Genomic DNA, 22,228 nt, shown 5'->3' on the forward strand with positions numbered 1-22,228 from the left:
TTTGCGTTTCTATGTATATTTAATCCTCTTGCTTCAATCCTTGCATAATGCCGCATAATAGCGGCAGTATGAATGACAAAGTAAACACCTACGTAGGTCTGTCAACCAATCAGGGTTCGTCAGCACAGCTCGCCCCCTCAAAGAGTTCTCGGTAGCTCTCGGAAGACCCTACCTGCCGGGAGGAACGAAATAATCCAGGGGGGACCTTCTGTACCCTGGTAGTTTTTTTTTTGGTGGGGGCACAGGGAGAACTCAAGCTACCAGGTAGGTAGGGAAGTTCCTGCAGGTGGGAAAGTCCCCATTGGGGTAGAATGAACAGAGGTGGGTAGAGTAGCCAAACATTGTACTCAAGTAACAGTAGTTAGTTTAGAATAATATGACTCAAGTAAAAGTAGTCATCCAATTATTTACTTGCATAAGAGTAAGAAAGTACACAATGAAAAAACGACTCAAGTAAAGAGTAATTTGTGAGGAACCAGGTTTTTTGATCAGAGCATGAACATAAAAAAAAATTGGGAGTCGACACACACCTGCCACCATTTCAATGTTTAACTGCTAAAAAAACAATAACACATGCATTGGGCCCTACAGAAACATTATTTGCTTTATTCGCTTAAATGACTTCACGAAGAAGCTGTTTGTTGACCAGACTTAGTGATTGTGTGTGTGTGTGCGTGAGCTAATTTTGCCACATCCACTGCCAAAACAACAGCCAAAACATCTGAAACTTACCACAAGGTGTTTTCTTAAGTTAGAAGTGGGCTGAAAGTTTTGGCAGTCACAATTTAAGAGCTGCATGACAAAGCTGTTGTTTTTTGGTCTGTAAACAAACCCCCCCCCCCCCCCCCCAAAAAAAATGAGTCATTTTGATTGGCTCGCGAAGGCTACGTGCGCCGTCATGTGACTACTTTGTGTCGTCTGATTGGTGGAGTCAAATTAAATAGAGTTCACGATTGAGTGGCGTAACAGGCGCCCGATGCGGAAGTCGAAGATGGAATCTAAAAATAGACGCGCACGCAGTAATGGATAAATAAAGGTAGCGAACGGCATGTCGGTCATTGTAACGGAGTATAAGTATCGATCCTTCACATAAATACTCAAGTAAAAAGAACAGTGCATTTAAGGTACTCTAACAAGTACAGTTAACTGAAAACATTACTTAAGTAAATGTAGCGCGTTACTACCCGCCTCTGAGAATAAACCCTTGCATCTAACCATGAGTCAGTTTATGTAACATTATATATATATATATATATATAAAATTACAAAAATACACCCTAAACACAACGTGGAATGTTTTTATATTTAGTTATGTTTACCCTCAAAAAGCGAAACTGGTCCACTAATCATCACCATGGTAATGAACAAAAATACAACACACTTGGATTCATTGTTTTATTGAAGCCGGGGATATGATAAGCATTTTCCTCATCTTTATCGGCACAAGAAGCTGGAAACCACATGGCAGCTTAGAGGCTAGAGAATTGTTAAAGTCGTACAATCAAATTCTGAATTAAGTCAGTACACCAAGAGCAGCCATTTGAATGCTTATAAGGTCCTGACATCCTGAATAAAAAAGGACAGATAACAGAAGCTTGTAGTCTCATAGATGACGACTGCCGCTAGTGGTCAAAGGCAATTCATTAAAGTTGTCAAGCGACAGTTGACTTCACCTGAAGCCAGGGTACAAAAGTTACATCAGCATATTATTCAATATTGGGAAAGACATCCAGTCATCACAAAAAATATGTGCAATTATTGAACCAAGCAGCAGGAGGGCACTTCATTCCTTTTACCGAATTTACAGCTCTGAGACCAAGGTTAAATCAGTAAGCATGGAGTGACATTTTAAAGCTTAACAGAAAGTGTCGAATTGGCAAAACTGTAGTTTAAACCCCCCCCCAAAAAAAATTTAGGCTGTAAACATACAAAAGTAAACTTGGGCAAATATGACAATGGATATTAATTTGGGCCATCTTCAAGATGTCCAAAAATATTCACTGCACAATTTCAACACAAAATAAAAATCAAAAAGATGGTATTGCTAGTTAACCACAGGGGGGTACCTTCCAATATGTAAGCAAAAATGCAGATAAATAATGCTGTTTTACGGTGTCGATTCATCACTAAGAGCGCAAAAGGCAAGGCGAAAAAGTATGAATTCTGTCTCTTTAACTGTTAGAAAAGGAAACTGATTCGGGAGTCCAAGGAAAAGTGCTTATTTCAACATGTTCTGATCCTGGTTGTTGTGGAGGTGTGCTTCATCTGCTGCACACGCCACATAGTCACGCACAAACCAACAAAAACAGGTTAGTTTTGTTCAAAAGTAATCAGTGTGCAATTGTATCTTCTCACAACATATCAGATCACCCACGAACTTATCTGAACACCAATATGGTTCCTGAAACCCTAAACGCAATTTAAGTGGGGTTCCTCATATTTTTATTTAAAATAGTTATTGGAAAGGGACAGATATATGTATGGTGAGTTGGTAACTACAAATACAAAAAGGTGGTAAATAATGAATACTTCAGTTGCGTCTTATTGTGTCCTTTCGCTGTTAGTCTTCTGTAAAGGTCCTGTATTTTACCAAACCGACCTTTTCTAGTATTTTGGACGTAACATCGTCTCTATGGTGCTTCAGTAAACGTGAAATATTAATTAAAATCATCCACGCATTCCTGAATTCCTGGTGTTATTTTCTTTTTTGCTGAGGGCCTAAAATCATGTCAATTTCTCGAGCTTTTCTACGTCACTAGTGAAGAGCTCTGCCTTCCTTTTCCGCTCCGGAGCCAGCGCTGTCAACTTAACACTGTTCTCTTACAAGTGGGTCTTCTACACAGAGGCAACCAATCAGAGGAAAGTGGATGGTCTTAGCCAAAAATTAACAAAGCAAATCCAAAACTGGGTCAAACGAAAGTAGCTGTCAGAGGGATCTTTTCTGGACACTCTTGTGACAAACTCCAGGTGTTTTTTTAAATGAAATTGACACTTTCCTACTAAGTCCGTGTTCGAGGGTCACTCTATGGAGGGCTAATTAGCCCAAATATGGGACCTTTAAACAAGCAGCTGTTTTCTTCAGATTTACCAAGTCTTGTGCAAAAGTGACTGAAAATTAAGTTGCTGTCATTAAACCAACAAATATGACAGATGATTTGAGGAGGTAAAACGCAGTTAGCACTGTAGAGTGATGCTGGGAAGGCAGGGTGTAGTTTGAAGGCAAAGGTCATTTTAGGGCACTGAAGGGGAGACTAAACAAAAAGGGCAGTGATTCATCTAGTCCTTTTGTAGAAACGGAATGTTTTCTCTGAGAACGGAGAACGATGTGTATACAACATTGTGAAGAAGGGAAGACAGTAGGGTGATGTTGGAACACTGAATTGGAAGGGATCCTATTTTGTTTCAAACCACAGCAAATAATTGTGTTCTGGCTCTGAAAAGTCTGGGTTACATGCAAGTTCAGCGTTTTCATTTGAATGTATTAGATCATTTTATCTTTGAAACCTCAACGAGGTCACAAACTTTTTATTTTCCGAAAAACAAAATAACCACAGGCTTGATCTACATGAACAAAAACGTAAATAGAAATAAATTATTTGGATGACAAGAAATGGACTAAAACCTTTCAACCGGTGCTCTACAGTGCAATTCCTCTCACATAGAAAAGCGACTCGGCTGTTGCATGAACAGCTAGTGTATGAGGCACTTTTGGGAGTTATAGTAGGAAAGATGCTGCCCAACCCTCTTCCAAATTATACACACCTGTCGCTAAAGAAAATGTTCTGTTGGAGCCTCAAAGCCTTGTCAAATGCCAACTTTGTTAGTCAAAGAGGCAATCGCCAGGATTTGGAACTGAATGGTATATACAGAAAATAAAACCTGAAGAGATTTTCCCTGGTACCTATTTACAGAATCCTTCGATATGATTAGGGCGATAAGATTATGCTATCAGCTATCCAGATTTTGTCACATTTATTTCATGCTATCAATAGCATTTGAACATGCCGTGTGTAGAAGACCATTTCCTTTAACAATTAAATGGTGTGCACACAAATAAAAAGGAGGAACTTTGTATAAATACATCGGCAATAACCCCAACATTTTGTTTGCAAACATCTGAATTAAGTTTAATTACAAATACAAAAGTTTAAATAACTTTTAAATTCCAATCCAATTCTTTCCGTGAGATAGGCTGAGCGAAGGCCAGTGTGTTTTCGCTTTTAAACCCACTGAGGAGTGTTTTTTTCCCCCCTCCTTTCTTTTTAAATATACCTCAGCTACTGGGAGGCCTACAGGCCAGTGTATCAGGCTCGCTGCCAGTGTGGGTGTGCACATTTCCATATATTTCTCCACAGACAACCTTGGCGAATAACACTGAAAGTGGAGAGGACTCTTCCGCACTATCATCTTGTTAACACTTTCTTTACCATCTCTTGCACCAGAACACCAAAACATCCGTAGTGTCCCAAACGGGTTTTGGTGAAACCTGCTCTGTGTTCTGACATAGACGTTGAGTATTTGGTCAATTGTTTATGGTGGCATGTACATTTGAATTTCCATTATTAGCGTGGTGAACAATGCAGCTCTTTTTGTGGACTTCATGCTTCATTCTCAGTCTGCGGCGGTATGTTGTTGGCTGAAACCACGGGGTCCTGTTTGCGTGTCATTCGGTCCAATTCAGCCTGGACGTCAGTCAAACCCGGCTTCTGCCCTTGGAACAAAAGGGAGACAAAGCCCAAAAGTAATCTCCTGTAGCTTCTGTGGGCGCTCATAAAAAGCAAGCAGATGAATGGAGGTTGGGAGTTTATACTATCCCATGCTGAAAGGTTGCGGACTTGCTGCCATAGTTAAGACATGCAAAATGAATCATCAAGCAAAGACAACGTGCACATGCATTATTCTTTCAGCTGCGACAAACCTGGAAAAAAGGGGACATTTACTGGTCTCAGGATGAGCTACGCATTATGCTTCAGTAATTTGCTGGGTGCATTCTCAGTTTGTGACAGGTACAGCTCAATAAATTAGAATAGTGCCAAAAACGTAATTTAGTTATGTAGTTCAATTCAAAAAGTGAAACTCACAGATGCACTACACACACACACTGAGTGGAATACTTCATATTATTTTTTTAAATACATGTATGATTTTGAGGATTATAGCTAATAGCAAACAAAAAAACAAAATTCACCATCTCTAGAAAAAAAATATATGACAAATTAAGAAACAATGGAAATTATTTTTAATGGACAAAGTAATTTAGTGTTGAATGAATCTATATAATGCACAGGTGTCAAACTCATGGCCCGGGGGGGGCAGACCCGGCCTCCCCCATTTTTTGGGGTTAGACATCTTTGAATTTGAGCGATTCCGGTTCATCATTTCGATTCAGATTCCAAACAATTCTTGATTCAGATTCTTTTAGGGGACTGGGTCATATAAGTTTGCATGGTTTAAATAAAGGGTTTCCAAATTATGAACATCCATTTTCTTAGCAGCCCGCAACATAGACTAAAATGAACATTTGACTCGAGGTTCTTTATAACCGGCATCAATATCAAACCTATGAACTAAAAGGCAATGTGTGTGGAACTAACCCAACTGACTTATTCATTAAATAATGTTTCAGCTAATATAATATAGTGAAATATAGGATTGTTAATATCGTTATTTGGGACGGTTTCATCATGTCAAATGGTTTATATGTGCAAGTTTTAACTTGACTTCCTGTTTTAAGCTTGTAGCCTTTTATTTTGAAGGGTACGCACTGGAACTCAGCATTTTGGCACAAAAAGTAACTTCACACGGCACCAGTGATTTCTTTTTTTTTTTTAATCCATAGAAACTATCCATCCATCCATTTTCTATACTGCTTATCCTCACCAATGCTATAAAACACTGATTCCTTTCCCTACCCACCGATGAGGCACAAGGTTAGTGTTTGTGATACATTTGTGAATTTTGTCCCAATTCATTGTGATGGAAAGTTGCGACGGTGAAGTTTTAGCCCAATGTTAAACTTTTTCTTTTTTTTTTTGTAATCGGTGTTTACGTTGGTTTGAAGACAAAATTAAATGCTAAAAACCATCTGTGCAACCGTAGGCTGAGGCTCAGACGCGACACATTGTGAAAGCCTCCTTTGCACAATATAATCTTATTCCAAGTGTTGCACTGAGGCGACTGGTCATTCATTTTAACAGAGTTAAGACACACTTTTGTTTGCCGTCGCCGCTGGGCACAAGCACGTCTTCGTGCGTGTTGTTCGTTGGTTTTCACCGCTTCTTCGTTGGTTTTTGCCACTTCTTCGTCATGGGGGGATTGTAGGCATTGAAACTGGGAACCGAAATTTTAACGGTTCCGGGAGAACCCAAACGTTAGTCCCGGTTCCAATCGGTTCTCAATGCCCAGCACTAATCATTTAATGTGGCCTATGAAAGGAAATCATGTGCAACGACTTCCATGATTCTTGTTAAAATCTGTACCAAAATTTCAAATTATCATTAGGCTTTATACAATCAGGATTTTTGGGGTTGACCACCGATCACCAAGTTTAAAAAAACGATAACCGATCCAATTACAAGATGGAGCAATGTGTCTATTTAAATTTCATTTACTGTATATACTTGTATACTGAGTATCTTAAAAAGTATTCTCGATTCAGGTCATGTATTCTAATCAGTCAGCAATTACAACATGACAGAAATAACGGGTGCTAACTTACTGCCACTAAATTACTTTATTGTAATTAAATTACTTCACACACACTAAAACGTTAGAGCACGATTCGACATAATGCCAGCATGTTTACGTACAACCGTTAGTGCTACCACTAGCTTGCTAGGCTACATAACGTTTTGTTGCCTGCTTGAGAGCAGTATCGTATTAAAAGTATGTGAAAATACCTCAAGCAATCCTTGAATCAAAGTCCTCTCCTGAGCACCGGTGACCACCAGCACACCATTTTGTTCTTATAATACACACGACGCGATCTATTGTTGTTATCGTCGCCATGGTAAGGAGTGTATCCGGTCGCGTTTGAGTTGAGATAAAGCCCAGTGATTGTAAAAGACGGGATGTGGTGGTATCAGAATACAGGATTTTATTGCAGTAGTATGACATAGTGCAATCGTGAAAGACCAAATGTGTCTTGTGGTCTGATCCGCGAATTATGTGTTGTCTGTCTCAGAAGTGTTGTCTGTCACACACTGCCGTTGTTTTTTTTTTTTAAATAACTATTGGCGGTCAGATATTTACAGTACTACGTCAAAAGACACACAAGGCAAAAAATAAACTAGCTTTTGGATTTAAATATACTGTACACGATGGCGACAGAGTAAATGTCTTTTGCGGAGCCGATCAACGACGTCATTGATTGGATCGGCGGATTAAGACATTAAAGCCAATAAAATAAAATAGCATAAAATGCTAATTATTGTCCGATACCGATCAAGCAAATCAGATTGGTGTAAAGTGAAATTATCATATGTAATAAATAATAACATTGAGATATTGTAAGCATTTTTTTGTTACCAAACACCTTTAACCAGTAACTTGGACAATAGTTAAACCAACTGTTATATGATTTCAAAACTAGTTATCCATCAATTTGTTGTATATATGTAATAATATGATGAGGTGATGAAACATTTACAGTGGGTACAGAAGGTATTCTCACCCCCTTAAATTTTTCACTGTTATATTGCAGCCATTTGGTAAAATCATTTAAATTCATTTTTCCCTCATTAATGTACACACAGCACCCCAAGTTGACAGAAAAAAACTGAATTGTTGACATTTTTGCAGATTTATTAAAAAAGAAAAACAGAAATATCACACAGCCATAAGTATTCAGACCATTTGCTGTGACACTCATATTTAAATCGGGTGCTGTCCATTTCTTCTGATCATCCTTGAGATGGTTCTACACCTTCATTGGAGTCCAGCTGCGTTTGATTATACTGATTGAACTTGATTAGGAAAGCCACACACCTATCTGTATAAGACCTTACAGCTCACAGTGCATGTCAGAGCAAATGAGAATCATGAGTTCAAAGGAACTGCCTGAAGAGCTCAGAGACAGAATTGTGGCAAGGCACAGAGCTGGCCAAGGTTACAAAAAAAATTCTGCTGCACTTAAGGTTCCTAAGAGCACAGTGGCCTCCATAATCCTTAAATGGAAGACGTTTGGGACGAGGGGAGAAGAGTCTTGGTAAGAGAGGTAAAGAAGAACCCAGAGATCACTGTGGCTGAGCTCCAGAGATGCAATCGGGAGATGGGAGAAAGCTCTAGAAAGTCAACCATCACTGCAGCCCTCCACCAGCCTGTTGGCAGAGGGGCCTGACGGAAGCCTCTCCTCAGTGCAAGACACATGAAAGCCTGCATGGAGTTTGCTAAAAAACACCTGAAGGACTCCAAGATCGTGAGAAATACGATTCCCTGGTCTGATGAGACCAAGATAGAACTTTTTGGCCTTAATTCTAAGCGGTATGTGTGGAGAAAACCAGGCACTGCTCATCACCTGTCCAATACAGTCCCTGACCTAAACCCAATTGAGCATCTCTGGAGAGACCTGAAAATGGCTGTCCACCAATGTTCACCATCCAACCTGACAGAACTGGAGATGATCTGCAAGGAGGAATGGCAGAGGATCCCCAAATCTAGTTGTGAAAACCTTGTTGTTTTCCCAAAATAACTCACGGCTGTATTATCTCAAAAGGGTGTTTCGACTAAATACTGAGGAAAGGGTCTGAGTACTTATTGGCTGTGTAATATTGTAGTTTTTCTTTTTTTAATAAAATCTGCAAAAATGTCAGCAATTACGTTTTTTCTGTCAATATCGGGTGCTGTGTGTACATTAATGAGGAAAAAACTAACTTAAATTGTTTTCGCAAATGGCTGCAATATAACAAGTGTGAAGAGTGACAAATCTAAGGGGGTCTGAATACTTTCCGCACTCACTGTATATGGGTTCAAGAGTCACAACGGCCCTCTGAGGAAGACCATAACTACAATGTCATCCGCGACAAAAATGAGTTATACATTATATCACGGGTGTCAAAGTACTGAAATAAATGAACTTCTAACATAATATAATTTATTGAGATGTACCAGTATTTAACTCTTATCAAAAAAGCCAGCAAGCTCTTTTCGGCCAGTAAATTAAGACTATCAGCCAACAGTTAGTTGACCAATTTATAATGTAGTGTTGGAATATAAAGTGTTACATTAATGGGACTAAATGTTTGGTTCATACAGGCTTCCTCCTCTTCGCATATCAGAAGGTCAGCATAGATGTCTTTTGCAAATCTCTTTTTTTAAACATTTGTGTTCATGCTGTGGCGATAAACCTCCACACAGCAAATGTTTTTTCCTATCGAACATTTCATCTGTTAAGAGTTAATCTACACAAAAGTGCTATAATATACACTCACTCACACACACACACACACACACACACACACACACACAGTCAAACACATGCGCACACACACAAAGAATGGGAATATCTATCAGAAGTGACAGCTCTGAAGTTGTTTGTACCTGTTTTTTTTGCAGGGCCTTGCACCCCAGCTCCACTTCCAGGGCTCCCTGGGGATCCCGTCTTTTTACTCAACAGACTGTTGAAGAAGTTGGCCAATACGCCCTCACTGGCAGCCCCAGCTATGGGAAAATGTGCACTGACTTTAAATGGCATGATCAATGATCTCCCCTTGACTTCAAAAATTATATAATAGCTATAAAATATTTTATGCACAATACTGAGCTGTGGTTGGTCTTGATGAATTTTCAAAATCTGTAGAAAATTGTTGCCATGTCTTTAACAAGGGGAATTCATCTCCATCAACATCCTTTACCAGCAGGAACAACAAAATCTGTTATTCGCAGTATAAACGTCATAAATCTAACTTGACCAAATATTGGGATGTTCTTCCTAGCTGCTGTATTTAGTGATATAGAAAAACAAACATGTATTTTTAATGGTGGATTGAACAGCTCTGTTGGGGCATTTTTACCAAACTAATTGTTGTAGCTTCGTCACTCTGTGTTGTTTGCATAACTGTTGTTGATAACTACTTGCCACTTACGTGCTTGAGGACTCTGCACAATTGTTATAGTATCAGCATTACCACATTTCCGGTACCCTTTCATTGCTCAATGACTCTCCGTACTTGTGTTTTTTTTTTATGTCCTAAATGTATATTCTGTCATAGTGGCTGTTGGTTGTCATACTACAGTGGCTCCACCTACCAGAGACAAATTCCTTGTGTTTTTTTTAATCATACTTGGCCAATAAAGATGATTCTGAAGTGCTTAAGTTAACATCATTTTACTAACTACCTCTTGGGGACCGTATTGGAATGACAAAATAATTATTTAAAAAAAAATGTTTCTGGTAGATTTAACATTGGCAAAAGTGGTCAAGCAAATCTGGAACAGCTGATAAAGAGGTCCAGGTTTTGAGGGGAAAAAAATAATTTTGTTCATAATCATGTTTGAATATTAACCTTTCATGTTGGCATCAGGCTTTTTGACAGCAGCCATTGGAGAACCACTGGTCAAAGTGGGCTGGCCAGGTCGTCCTGCAGGCCTGGGAGAACCTGATGCTGTCCGTCCTGGAGATTCCTGCCTCACAGAGCGAGAATGTAATCACTAACAGTGAGCTGGCATGATCTAGTAATAAAGAAAGGGGGGGGGGGCAAAGTTGCAAGAGTTCTGTTGACGACACTTACGGTAGCTCCTCTTGTCGGTGTGGCTGGCTGCTTTGCTAACAAAGACTGCAAAAACAAAAATAGTTTAGTAACCGCATAACTCTGATGTGAATTATGCAAGATGTGGAAAAATAGGCCTGACCACCTGTCTAAGCTGCAACTGTAATCTTAGGTCAAGTCATAAAACATACCTGTTGTTTCATCAGGAATACCTGCTCATCCTCAGCATTTATCTCCTTGTCATGCACCAGCTATAAGGAACATGGAAATTAAACAATTCAACCTCAGATCTTAATGAAAAAATATTATGAGAAAACAGACACTTAGGTCTGCAGTAAAAACTGCCATACCTTTCGAACTGGAGGTTTAGTGATAAAATCTTCGAATGGATCTTCAGGTCTGACTGTTGTTAGGTTTTCATGCAAAATGCAGATTTTCTTGTCATTATCCCACCCTGATGGACTACAAGAATATAATAAACACTTCTTTTTTACTTTGTCTTTAAATTGTGGTCCTAAAAAGTACTCAGTGCCTAGCATTACATTTCATGAACAAGAATATAGTTGAACAAAATGGATAAGGGGACTGCTGAAATGTTCAATTATGAAGATGGGTACCATTAAGACAACAAGACCGAGTTATGCCTGGATCAGACTACAAGACCAATTTAGTCTTTCGCTATTGCACTATGTCAGACTACTGCAATAAAATCTTGCCATATTCTCAGTCAGATAGTGGTAAGACTACACAACATTTATTCCAATACCACCGTATCCAGTCTTTTACGATCAATGGGCTTTATCTTGTCAAATCAAACACTGTCGGAGAGACGTGAAAATGTGTGACATTTCACCGAAACCGCATACAACCGTTACCATGGTGAAAACAAATTTTCAAACAATGGATCACTGTAGCAATGTCGGGGGAAAAAAAAGAACAAAAAGAGGAAAAACAACAACAAAAAACTTGGTGTTACCGGGTGCTTGGGTGATGACGTTTTGGGCTAGCCATTCAAGGATTGGTTGAAGTATGTTCACATACTTTTAAAACGATACGGCTCGCAAGCAGGCAACAAAACGTTATGTAGCATAGCAAGCTAGTTTTAGCACTAACGTTTGTACGTAAACATGCCGGCGTTCTGTCCACTCATGCTCTTAAGCTTTGGTAAACAGTTGGAGTACGGAAATAAATGTTGACAACGGCAAGCACGGGAGGCGATGCGCCGGACACAATAAGCAATCCTATTGGTCAGATGTCAATTTCTTACTAAATACATTTCCAAAGGTAATATTGACATGAAAATTCCCAGATGTTGGGAACAACACAAGTAATCCATACATAAAAAGAAAGTAGAACAAATAAGAACAGAAATTAAGTTGTGTGTAATTAATGTGAAATTACACAGGGAAAAAGTATTGAACACACCAACTGGTAACGAGTTACTTCTTCAATCCAACAATAGTTACTTTTGGATCATCAATGTCTCTCACCAAATAGTAATTTGTAGCTGGTGATTCAAACTGAGAAGAGTGCAGTACACCATTTAACCGAGACCGCCTTTTTTTCCCCAACCAGAATTTTCATTTTGGCGTTGTAGGGCAATCGTAGGACCAAATCGTTAGTCATGGATAATGTCACACTACAAGAGGTTTTGTCGTCTGGGAAATTGCCCACGACAGCTAATTGGGCCAATATCTGGGCTAAAATCCTGTAGTCTGATCTAGGCATTAAGAAAGAGCAATGGGTATTTTGAGCTTCACTTACATGAACACTGCATCCTTCTCCACTACAAGGGCAGGATTGCTAAAGTGAAAATCATACAATTTATGTACAATATATTTATAAAGCAGACCGAGATTCTTTTCCTCTTTGGCTGAGGTGTAGATTAGACCAGCTCCATCTGTTTAGTTGGCTTAAGGTATAAAGTAGGTTGGAGTAGAAACTACAAAGTAAATATCAGGGGCGATATTAACAACAAAATGTTTGAAGGATACATTGTAAGCAAAATTGCCTAATGTGGGACTGGATGAAATCAAAGTGCTCTTCTCTGTAGTCATGCTCCTTCTCCAATACACTGACTGAGTCACACTGTGGATTTGAGAGAGAGAGAGAGAGAGAGAGAGACAATAGAAATGTGAAAAATGACAACTACGACATTAATATCATAAAATAAGCGGAGTCAAAGGGCATATTTTACATTTGTTATATTGGTAGTAACAACGGCGTTACAGTAGGTTCAGTGGTGAGCTGAATCTTGTGCAACAATAGCTCATGGATTAACATTGCTTTTGTATGGCTGTCATACTTTCGAGGCACAATAAATTATAAAAATTGTGTTTTTCAGGGGCCGACAGTTCCCATAACTAAAACAAAAGATGGGAGAGTCACTTTGAAAAAAATGTATTGCATGTTTAAGGCAGTGAAATTTATTTTCGGCCAGTAAATTATTTTCCAAGTGGAGTGAAACAGTTGTTTCACGGGCCTGTGTGCTGTAAAGGACTTGTTGTCCACACTGTCATATCAATATTGTGTAGTCATGGGATGGTCTTCAATCTTCCTCCTTTAAGCTTACTTTGGCTTTCTGAAACCCCTTTTGAGCACATTTAGAAACATATCGCGCCACATGAATCGGTTACTGCAAGTCCCAAAACTGATTTGGACATATGAAGTTGTCCATCTGGCGGCACGGTGGACGACTGGTTAGAGCATCAGCCTCACAGTTCTGTGGACCCGGGTTCAATCCCTGGCCCCGCCTGTGTGGCGTTTGCATGTTCTCCCCGTGCCTGCGTGGGTTTTCTCCGGGCACTCCGGTTTCCTCCCACATCCCAAAAACATGCATTAATTGGAGACTCTAAATTGCCCGTAGGCATAACTGTGAGTGCGAATGGTTGTTTGTTTCTATGTGCCCTGCAATTGGCTGGCAACCAGTTCAGGGTGTACCCCACCTCCTGCCCGATGACAGCTGGGATAGGCTCCAGCACGCCTGCGACCCTAGTGAGGAGATGCGGCTCAGAAAATGGATGGATGGATGAAGTTGTCCATCTTAGGGATGTTACATATGGATGTGCTTGTAACAAAAACAAAACAGTATACTTCAAGTTCTCCAAAACATTGTGTTAAAAACATCAGTGGAAGTTCTTCACACCATACACACACCCACCACATTAAAAGTTTGATAAAAGTCATGACAGAAGGGATGGTGAAAAAGAGCAATACAGAAAATGTAAAAGCTTGCATCAAAACATACCCCTGGGGAGGAGCAGAGTTCACACTATTAAGTGAATGACTCCTCATTAAGAGCCCATCCATAAAATACAGCAATGGAAGAGGTTGCCAAGATAATACAGAGGTATTTTTGGCTTAACACAGAGAGAAGTAAAAGATGTTTCAGGAGAACGTCTGGAAAATCATTTTAGGCAGTGAGAGGAGTCTGCGCATAACTAAGAAGATTTCAACAGATTGATTAAACCTCTAACTTTGTGTGAAGGACACTTGGAGGAACTTGCAATCCACATAAAGCCTTTGTTATGGGGCCCAGTTTTATAGAGGACATGATACCAAAGTGTTAAGGCTGCATTTATTCAAGTTTGTGGCTGCACAGAAAACAACTGATGATGCTGAACTGTCTGAAGTGCATGCCAATTACCATCAGTATATGACCCCGTATAATAAACCGACAATTTTTCTGGACAACAGATCACTACAGCGAGGGTGGACTATACTGTATGTGTATCAAGGATAATATATGACACAGGATCACCCTGGCTGCAATCAAACTGACTTTTGTAATTCGAGGTATTGGTCTTGGTTACTACTAAGTATACTGTACCTCAAAGCCCTTACCTTTGTGCAAACTATTAGCACTGGAATGCCTAGGTTGTGCATGAGTGTGTTGTCCCCAAGTGGTAACACAACAGCCTCATCTTCCCCTGCCGCCAGTGCCCGTCTCTGCGGCGAGGCAGGGGTGGCATCCTCCGGTTCTGCATACTCCTGGAACGCTTTCACCACTTAAGGCAACGGCAAGGAGGAGAAAACATGAGCTATGACACATTTGAGAACACAACTTTTTCTTAAGCCCTCTAAACACCCATCATACAATGTTAAAGGAAAGAAAATGATTTTGACTTGCGATCAAGATCAACACCAAATACTGTAGTTTCATTGTTATAGGACATTATGCAACTTTCCATTCCTCATTCCTTCCTTCATTTACAGTGGTGGGAAAATGTTTGGCCCGTTCCTGATTTCTTTTGCATGTTTGGTCACACTTAAATGTTTCCCATCATGAAACAAATTTAAATATTATTCAAAGACAACAAGTAAACACAAAATGCAGTTTTTGAATTAAGGTTTTTATTAAGGGAGAAAAAATATATACAAACCTACATGGCCATGTGTGAAAAAGTGATTGACCCCCCGCCATGTTAAAATATAACTATGGTTTATCATACCCAAGTTCAATTTCTCTAGCCACACCCAGGGCTGATACTACCACACCTGTTCTCAATCAAGAAATTACTTAAATAGGACCTGTCTGACAAAGTGAAGTAGGCCAAAAGATCCTCAAAAGATAGACATCATGCCGAGATCTAAAGAAATTCAGAAACAAATGAGAAAGAAAGTAACTGAGCGCTATCATTGTGGAAAATGTTAAAAAGGCATTTCTAAAGCTTTTGGACTGCAGTGAACCACAGTGAAAGCCATTATCCACAAATGGCAAACCCATAGAACAGTGGTGAACCTTCCCAGGAATGACCAGCCGACTAAAATTACCCGAAGAGTGCAGCAATGACTCATCCAAGAGGTCACAAAAGACCCCACAACAACATCCAAAGAACTGCAGGCCTCACTTGCCTCTGTTAAGGTCAGTGTTCATGACTCCACCATAAGAAAGAGACTCGGAAAAAAAATCACCTGCATGGCAGAGTTCCAAGAAGAAAACCACTGCTGGGCAAAAAGAACATTAAGGCAAATAAAAATTTTGCCAGAAGACATCTTGATGATCCCCAAGACTTTTGGGAAAATACTCTGTGGTCTGATGACACAAAAGTTTAACTTTTTGGAAGGTGTGCACCCCATTAAAGCTGGCATTAAAGTAACACCGCATTTCAGAAAAAGAACATCATACCAACAGTAAAATATGGTGGTGGTAGTGTGATGGTCTGGTGCGGTTTTGCTGCTTTAGGACGTGAAAGACTCGCTGTGATAAATGGAACCATGAATTCTGCTGTCTACCAAAAAATCCTTAAAGAGAATGTCCGGCCAGCTGTTCATGACCTCAAGCGCAAATGAACATGGGTTCTGCAGCAGAACAAAGATCCAAAACACACCAGCAAGTCCACCTCTGAATGGCTGAAGGAGTGACCTAGTCAAAGTCCTGACCTGAGTCCTATTGAGATGTTGTAGCATGACTTTAAAAAGGCGGTTCATGCTCGAATACCATCCAATGTGGCTGAATTACAACAATTCTGCAAAGATGAGTGGCCCAAAACTCCTCCGCAGTGCTGTAAGAGACTCAATGCAAGTTGTCACAAACGCTTGCTTGGAGTTGTTGTTGCTACGGGTGGCCCAACTAGTTATTAGGTTTAGGGGCAATCATCTTTTCACACAGGGCCATGTAGGTTTTGATTTTTTTTTGTCCTTTAATAATAAAGACCATTTAAAAACTGCATTTTGTACTGTCTTTAATGAATATTTACATTTGTTTGATGATGGGAACATTTAAGTGTGACAAACGTGCAGACAGAATAAGAAATCAGGAAGGGGGCAAACACTTTTTCACACCACTGTATATGTAAATGGGAGTACAGTATCTGGCTGAATGATGCGGACGATCAAAAAGGTTGCGTGACAACTTTTCTTGTGGATGTTAAAATAGTTGTGTCGGGACTGAGCAACATATAGACAATGATCCAAGAGTTTTCATATTTGAGCTTTTTTTTTTTTTTTTTTATTATTGTCATGCTACTCCGATGTTCTACGAACATAGAGAGAACAATATGAGCAAGCAGTGTTCTTGTGGTCCCCATCCTTGATCATCTCTGGATTCCTGACTTACATCCTTTGAGATGTTCATCATCTTTGAGGAAGTCACTGTCAGCCTGTTTTGCAAAGTGCTAATATGCCAATTCTCAAATTTAGAGATAGCAATAATATTAATACTGCCAATTAAATGGTCATGGCAAATAACTGACAATAGCTGCAGAATGTGGATGAAAATAAACACATTTTCAAATACGGCAAACAATTTACTGTTGCCAAGACATAGCTTTAATTGTGATAAACATCCATAGGAATATGGCATCCTTGTTTTGTAACTCCAGCTGTTAAAGATGCGCGCGTGTGTTTAGATGCAGGAAGCTTTGGTCTATTTCCTCAGGAGCTTTGGTATGTAGCTCGGGACAGCCTGCGACATCAGATTAACTTGCATTTTGGTGCCAATTCCTTGACTTTAAAACATTGGATTTTGTATGTGGGGCAACAAGTAGGGAAATATTCTATATTACAGAGAAGCCTTATTGTTACTTAAGTAAATATAACAGGCACAATCTTATAAAATGGAAAAGGAAGAAATCTGAATTAACTAGAAAAATCCAGAAGCCACTTTCAGTGCATCCTGCCCACAGAGTGAATTCAGAATCCCTGACGCTACTGTCGGAGGGCAGGGAACCATGATGCAAGAGGGCTGCAAGATCTCTTGGATTGGAGCCACTCGCACAAACTTGCTGCCTGTCTCGCTCATACAGAGCCACTAAAATACAGTACAATGTGACTGAGTCCCACTACAAGTCAAGGCTGTCATGCTAAGGAAATTATTTATGTGGCTACTATTTTACCATGTCTATGGGCGGGGTCTCAAATGTTGAAACTCAGAAAAATAGATACTTTCCTCAAAAATATGGAGCAAATTATTTTCTAATGCTCAGTAAGACACTATGTAGCAATGAATGCTACATACTGTGTTTTGTTTAGTTTTGTTTTGCCTTTAGGAAAGCCTTATTGGGTATTTGCACGACACTTGTAATCTTTTGTATCATAACATTGAAGAATACTGTATAAGAGCATCACATCAGTTTATTTTTTTTTTTTTATATCTCCGTTTCACTACTATGCTAAACTACTGTATACAGTGTGTCATGTGCAGACATGTTAGGTTGAAGCTTAGTTGAGCAGCATGGACCAGAAGCTAGTTGTGATGTCACTAATCATGCTTTTGCATCATCATGCAGCTGAAAGTGAAAGATTTTCAAGCAATTTAAGCTATTATCAACTGGGATTTCGCCACTAACGAAACATGCACAGACTAAACTAAATTCTATACAGTCAAATGGATACAAGGAAGTTTGTATTTCTATTACATTTTAATAGATGTAATTTAATTGCTTTGGCATTGCAGCGGAGTAGTGGATGACTGGTAAGCACAGCCGCCTCACAGTTCTGAGGACTGGGTTCAAATCCGGCCTCGCCTGTGTGGACTTTGCATGTTTTCCCCGTGCCTGTGTGGGTTTTCTCCAGGTACTCCGGTTTCCTCCCACATCCCAAAAACATGCATGGCAGATTAACTGAAGACTGTAAATTGTCTGTAGGTGTGAATGGTTGTTTATATGTGTCGTGTGATTGGTTGATGACCAGTTCAAGGTCTACCCCGCCTCTTGCCCAGAGTCACCTGGGATAGGCTCCATTACAGCCGCGACCCTAGTCAGGATAAGCAGTGTGGAAAATGTCGAGAAGTAAAAACCATGTAGGCTTAACTAACCTGTACAAAAAGCATCATCTGTTCTCAATAGAATAGAGCTCTTTATGAGCGAGACATGACCACATCTAAATTTAACACTAGATCATCTGCACGTCTCGTTTGTTAACTGTAGAACTTGCCCATGGCCAGAACACACTGCTGAGGATCATGGGCTTCTGAAAATGACCTACAATTGGCGGCAACAATGCGTAATATTACACCCACTTCACTCATATCATTCAATTGCTCTTTCATACAAGGTAAATCAAGCAAAGTGTGTGTTAATTTTTTCCCCCTGCAATTCTTCATAAAAATATAGTAGAACAATTGAGTGCTGTCCATCTGAACACCACTCTTAGTCTATGGATAATTCAAAAACATAATTCTGATGTTGAGATAGAAAATAATTTAAATCTGATTGTTTGCTTTATTAACTAATTGGAGACTCTAAATTGCCCGTAGGCATGACTGTGAGTGCGAATGGTTGTTTGTTTCTATGTGCCCTGCAATTGGCTGGCAACCAGTTCAGGGTGTACCCCGCCTCCTGCCCGATGACAGCTGGGATAGGCTCCAGCACGCCCGCGACCCTAGTGAGGAGAAGCGGCTCAGAAAATGGATGGATGGATGTTTGCTTTATAAGTAATCATTGTCACTAGTTTCAAAGCAGTATACACAATGACTAACAGATTCGGACAGGACAAAAGATCATGCCCCATAAAAGAAGATGGACGATGCCAAACGCGTGTAAATGAAGTCAGCAGTTAGACGAAGTCAGCAGTTAGACGAAGTCAGCAGTTACCGTGATTTATGTATAATGCACCTTTTTCCCCCACAAACGTCAATAGTGCGCATTATACAAAAGTATAGGGGAAAATGAAAAAAAAACCTGCCACATTTTATAAATGTATGCCGCCATCGAGAGGTTATGAAAAAGCTGTACACTTTCATTCCAATATGCCACTGCCACCTAGAGGTTATGAGAAAGGTGTAGCCTACACTTTTATGCCAATATGACAGGGGCACGTACAATTGCATACATGTACCGTTGCGCTCATATGTTTACATACCCTGGCAGAATTTGTGGAATATATATATATTTTTTAAAATACGACCGATGACTAAAAAACAATAATCATTAATTTCTTCATGGTTATGTTTTGTTTAATGATCATGCTTTTCTGAGATGCTTGACAGTTTAATTTGAATCCAATTAAAATAAAATTGTGTTTTGCCTGGCTGTTCATGTTTTCTGTAAAGAATTGTACCCATCTTACAAATGCCTGGGTAATCAACCATATGAGCACAACTGTGTGTTTTCTCATTGACTAAATAAAAGTAGGGCTGTGAATTTCAAAATAAGAGCAAGTAAAAAAGTATTGGGTGTTCATATAAAGTGCTTAACTTCTGAATAATTCTTTTAAAAAAATAACAAAATACAGATAATATTTCATGTTTTGATCATATGGGTAGAAGCAAAATCATGCATTGTAAAAATGCATGATACATAGGTAGAAGGGTTTTCCAGAATTTTGAGGTCAACTTTGGGGGTGCGTAATATACATGAGAAATTACGGTACTTACTCTTGAGCTCCATTTGTCTCATGTCCTCGGGAGTAATCTTCAGTTTGTCCACATGGTCACGTAGCACACTGGCCCACTTCTGCAGTGACTCCATAATGGTCCAGGGCCGCGACATATCCGCAACAAACACGGCTAAGCAATTAGCTAGTGACTGAGCGGAAACGGCAAACTTGAGCAGGCCTTTGTGGTACAGGTCCCCATCCAGGATCCACACATTACATTGTGTAAGGTCTGCAAAAGGAAACTAATCAATTGTTATATACACTAAGTACCACTAACATGACTACAGATTACAATTCTTAACCAGGTGCACTCACCATCTCTGTCTTCATCGTGGACATTTAAGTATTGATATTCCAGTCCTCTTCCTTTCTTGTTGTGTTCAGCCCCTTGAAGTTTGGACATGAGTGTAGTTTTTCCTGATCCATCCTCCCCTAAGAGACAACACTACCATCGGTTAACTTATTTAATGAATGAAGGAGAGATCAATCATGGCAGTAAATTTATTTGTACAATACCTGATCTCTTTAACATTATACAAAATATTTCACAGTAGGCCTGTATCCATTTAATTGCATGGAAGGAAGCCAGCAAGGCAAACAGTGTTCCACTCCATTCAGTGCTGACAACCGCAAACACAATTCAAAGAAATCTCAGTCTTCCACACTGGAGGTTTCATAAACACTTACCAAATACCAGAATGTTTTTTCCTGATGGCAATTTTGAACTTGAACGTGTAGACACATCACTCAGTATTGAGGTCCTATTAGACAGGAGGAGAAACGTGGGTTACATTGTGAGTACAGCAGACTTTTACATATGGGTTACATTGTGAGAGGAGAGCAGACTTTTACATAGTTTCTGTCAATAATAATTAAAATTAAAAAAAAAGCTCATCAAAAAAAATGTTACATAACTAGACTGATAGAAGACCCTTTTTCAACTGTGCAATTAAAAAAAGCTGAAATGATGTAATCTCTGTTTGTTGACATAAGTAATTATGAAGTGGAAAGCAGACAGAATGGCCATGAAACAGTGACACAGACACTTGTTAAAGTTCTTCTGAAATTCACGGTTTCGGTTATACTGATTTTTAAGGGGTTAGGTTGAAGGTTCCTGTTAGCTTGTTGTATCCCATAGTAAAGTGACAGCAGTTAGCTAACTGTGACTTGACATAACATTTAAAAACACCCGATAACAAGCGATAGGTGTCAGACTTGACTGCGGGATTCAAAAGATATATATATATATATATATATATATGTATGTATGTATGTATGTATGTATGTGTGTGTGCGTGTGTGTGTCTCTGTATATGTGTGAATGAGAATTGAAAGTCTTTCAAACTCTTCAACAGACACTCAATAATCACAAAGAACGCTAGCAAACTAGTCGCCCAGCCTCAGTTTTTGCTAACGCTACTGTTAGCCGGACCGGTGTTGACTGAGAAGCAAACAGTGTCGACAAAGCAAAGCGACTCTACTTTTCTCCGCAGAAGCCAACAGTTTTTACGCTGCTAAAAAAATAGCCGAACTTGCCAAAGGTCTAGCCCTTCTTCCTCGTCGTTGATGTTGTCGCCTGCCGCCCCGGCTACGCCCGGGAGTTGCTTCTCCAAAACGGGAGCCATCTTCTCTCTGCACGAGCACAAAAGCGAGGCCTTGCTGCTTGCTTGGCCACCACCAGCGCCGCCCTCGTCCAAGTGGCCAAAGGTACGTTTCATTCTTCGGAAGCGACGCCGCGCCGGAGTCTCTTCTCGGGCGGGGCATCTCGTCAAATATACTGGTTGCATATTTAATGCGCGATCATAACAATTAAGTGTTTGTCAACCTTTATTGAGCCGAGGCACTTTTTTTTCCCCCATTAAAAAACGGCACGCCACTAAACAAAATGTCTCAAAAAGTAGATGCACCGTTTTATTACCTACCTTCTGCTATCTAGTCAAATTTTCTGCCTGTCACGACACGTCGCTGGCATATGTAACGTGTAAGTTTTCCACTATAGTTGGAATTTACAAGTAACCTTTTGTGGGAAAAGTTATAAATAATACGTAGGCCCCAACTAAACATTTCCCCCTTTGTCAGCAACAATTTGACAGAATTTCAAAAGCAATAATTCCAACACTTTTGTTTTATTTTTATTTCATAAGTCTATGTACTGTACTGTTTATGACATTTATAACATGAAATATCCTTTTTGTTACGATTTT

At 39.7% G+C, this 22,228-nt stretch overlaps 1 protein-coding gene across 2 annotated transcripts; it reads right to left on the reverse strand.

The window, feature by feature from the left end:
- Positions 1–1,387: 1,387 nt before the first annotated feature.
- Positions 1,388–21,923, reverse strand: dync1li2 (dynein, cytoplasmic 1, light intermediate chain 2). Of its 2 annotated transcripts, none has more exons than XM_061670152.1 (13): positions 21,561–21,923; positions 20,712–20,785; positions 20,340–20,456; positions 20,023–20,253; positions 14,550–14,713; positions 12,701–12,794; positions 12,471–12,606; positions 11,057–11,168; positions 10,898–10,957; positions 10,728–10,772; positions 10,503–10,620; positions 9,538–9,657; positions 1,388–4,711 (listed from the first exon to the last, which is right to left on the reverse strand). In XM_061670152.1, exons 1-13 carry the CDS (start codon positions 21,809–21,811, stop codon positions 4,599–4,601), a joined length of 1,635 nt encoding a protein of 544 aa, XP_061526136.1. In that variant the 5' UTR covers positions 21,812–21,923; the 3' UTR covers positions 1,388–4,598. The 2 variants fall into 2 exon arrangements, with proteins under 2 accessions (XP_061526136.1, XP_061526137.1); XM_061670153.1 differs by having other exon boundaries at positions 4,603–4,706.
- Positions 21,924–22,228: the final 305 nt, after the last annotated feature.

This window comes from Phycodurus eques, chromosome 2 (genome assembly GCF_024500275.1).
Source record: "Phycodurus eques isolate BA_2022a chromosome 2, UOR_Pequ_1.1, whole genome shotgun sequence".
NCBI classification, from domain to species: domain Eukaryota; kingdom Metazoa; phylum Chordata; class Actinopteri; order Syngnathiformes; family Syngnathidae; genus Phycodurus; species Phycodurus eques.

Excerpts from the sequence above, each read along its gene's own strand:
- dync1li2 (XM_061670152.1), bottom strand. The coding sequence starts at position 21,811 with ATGCAACCAGTATATTTGACGAGATGCCCCGCCCGAGAAGAGACTCCG. Across the intron at positions 12,607-12,700 it reads TAGGCAATTTTGCTTACAAT|ATGGAGCTGGTCTAATCTAC; the intron begins GTATCCTTCAAA and ends CCAACTAAACAG. Across the intron at positions 4,712-9,537 it reads AGGCCCTGCAAAAAAAACAG|GGCAGAAGCCGGGTTTGACT; the intron begins GTACAAACAACT and ends TTTTGTTCCAAG.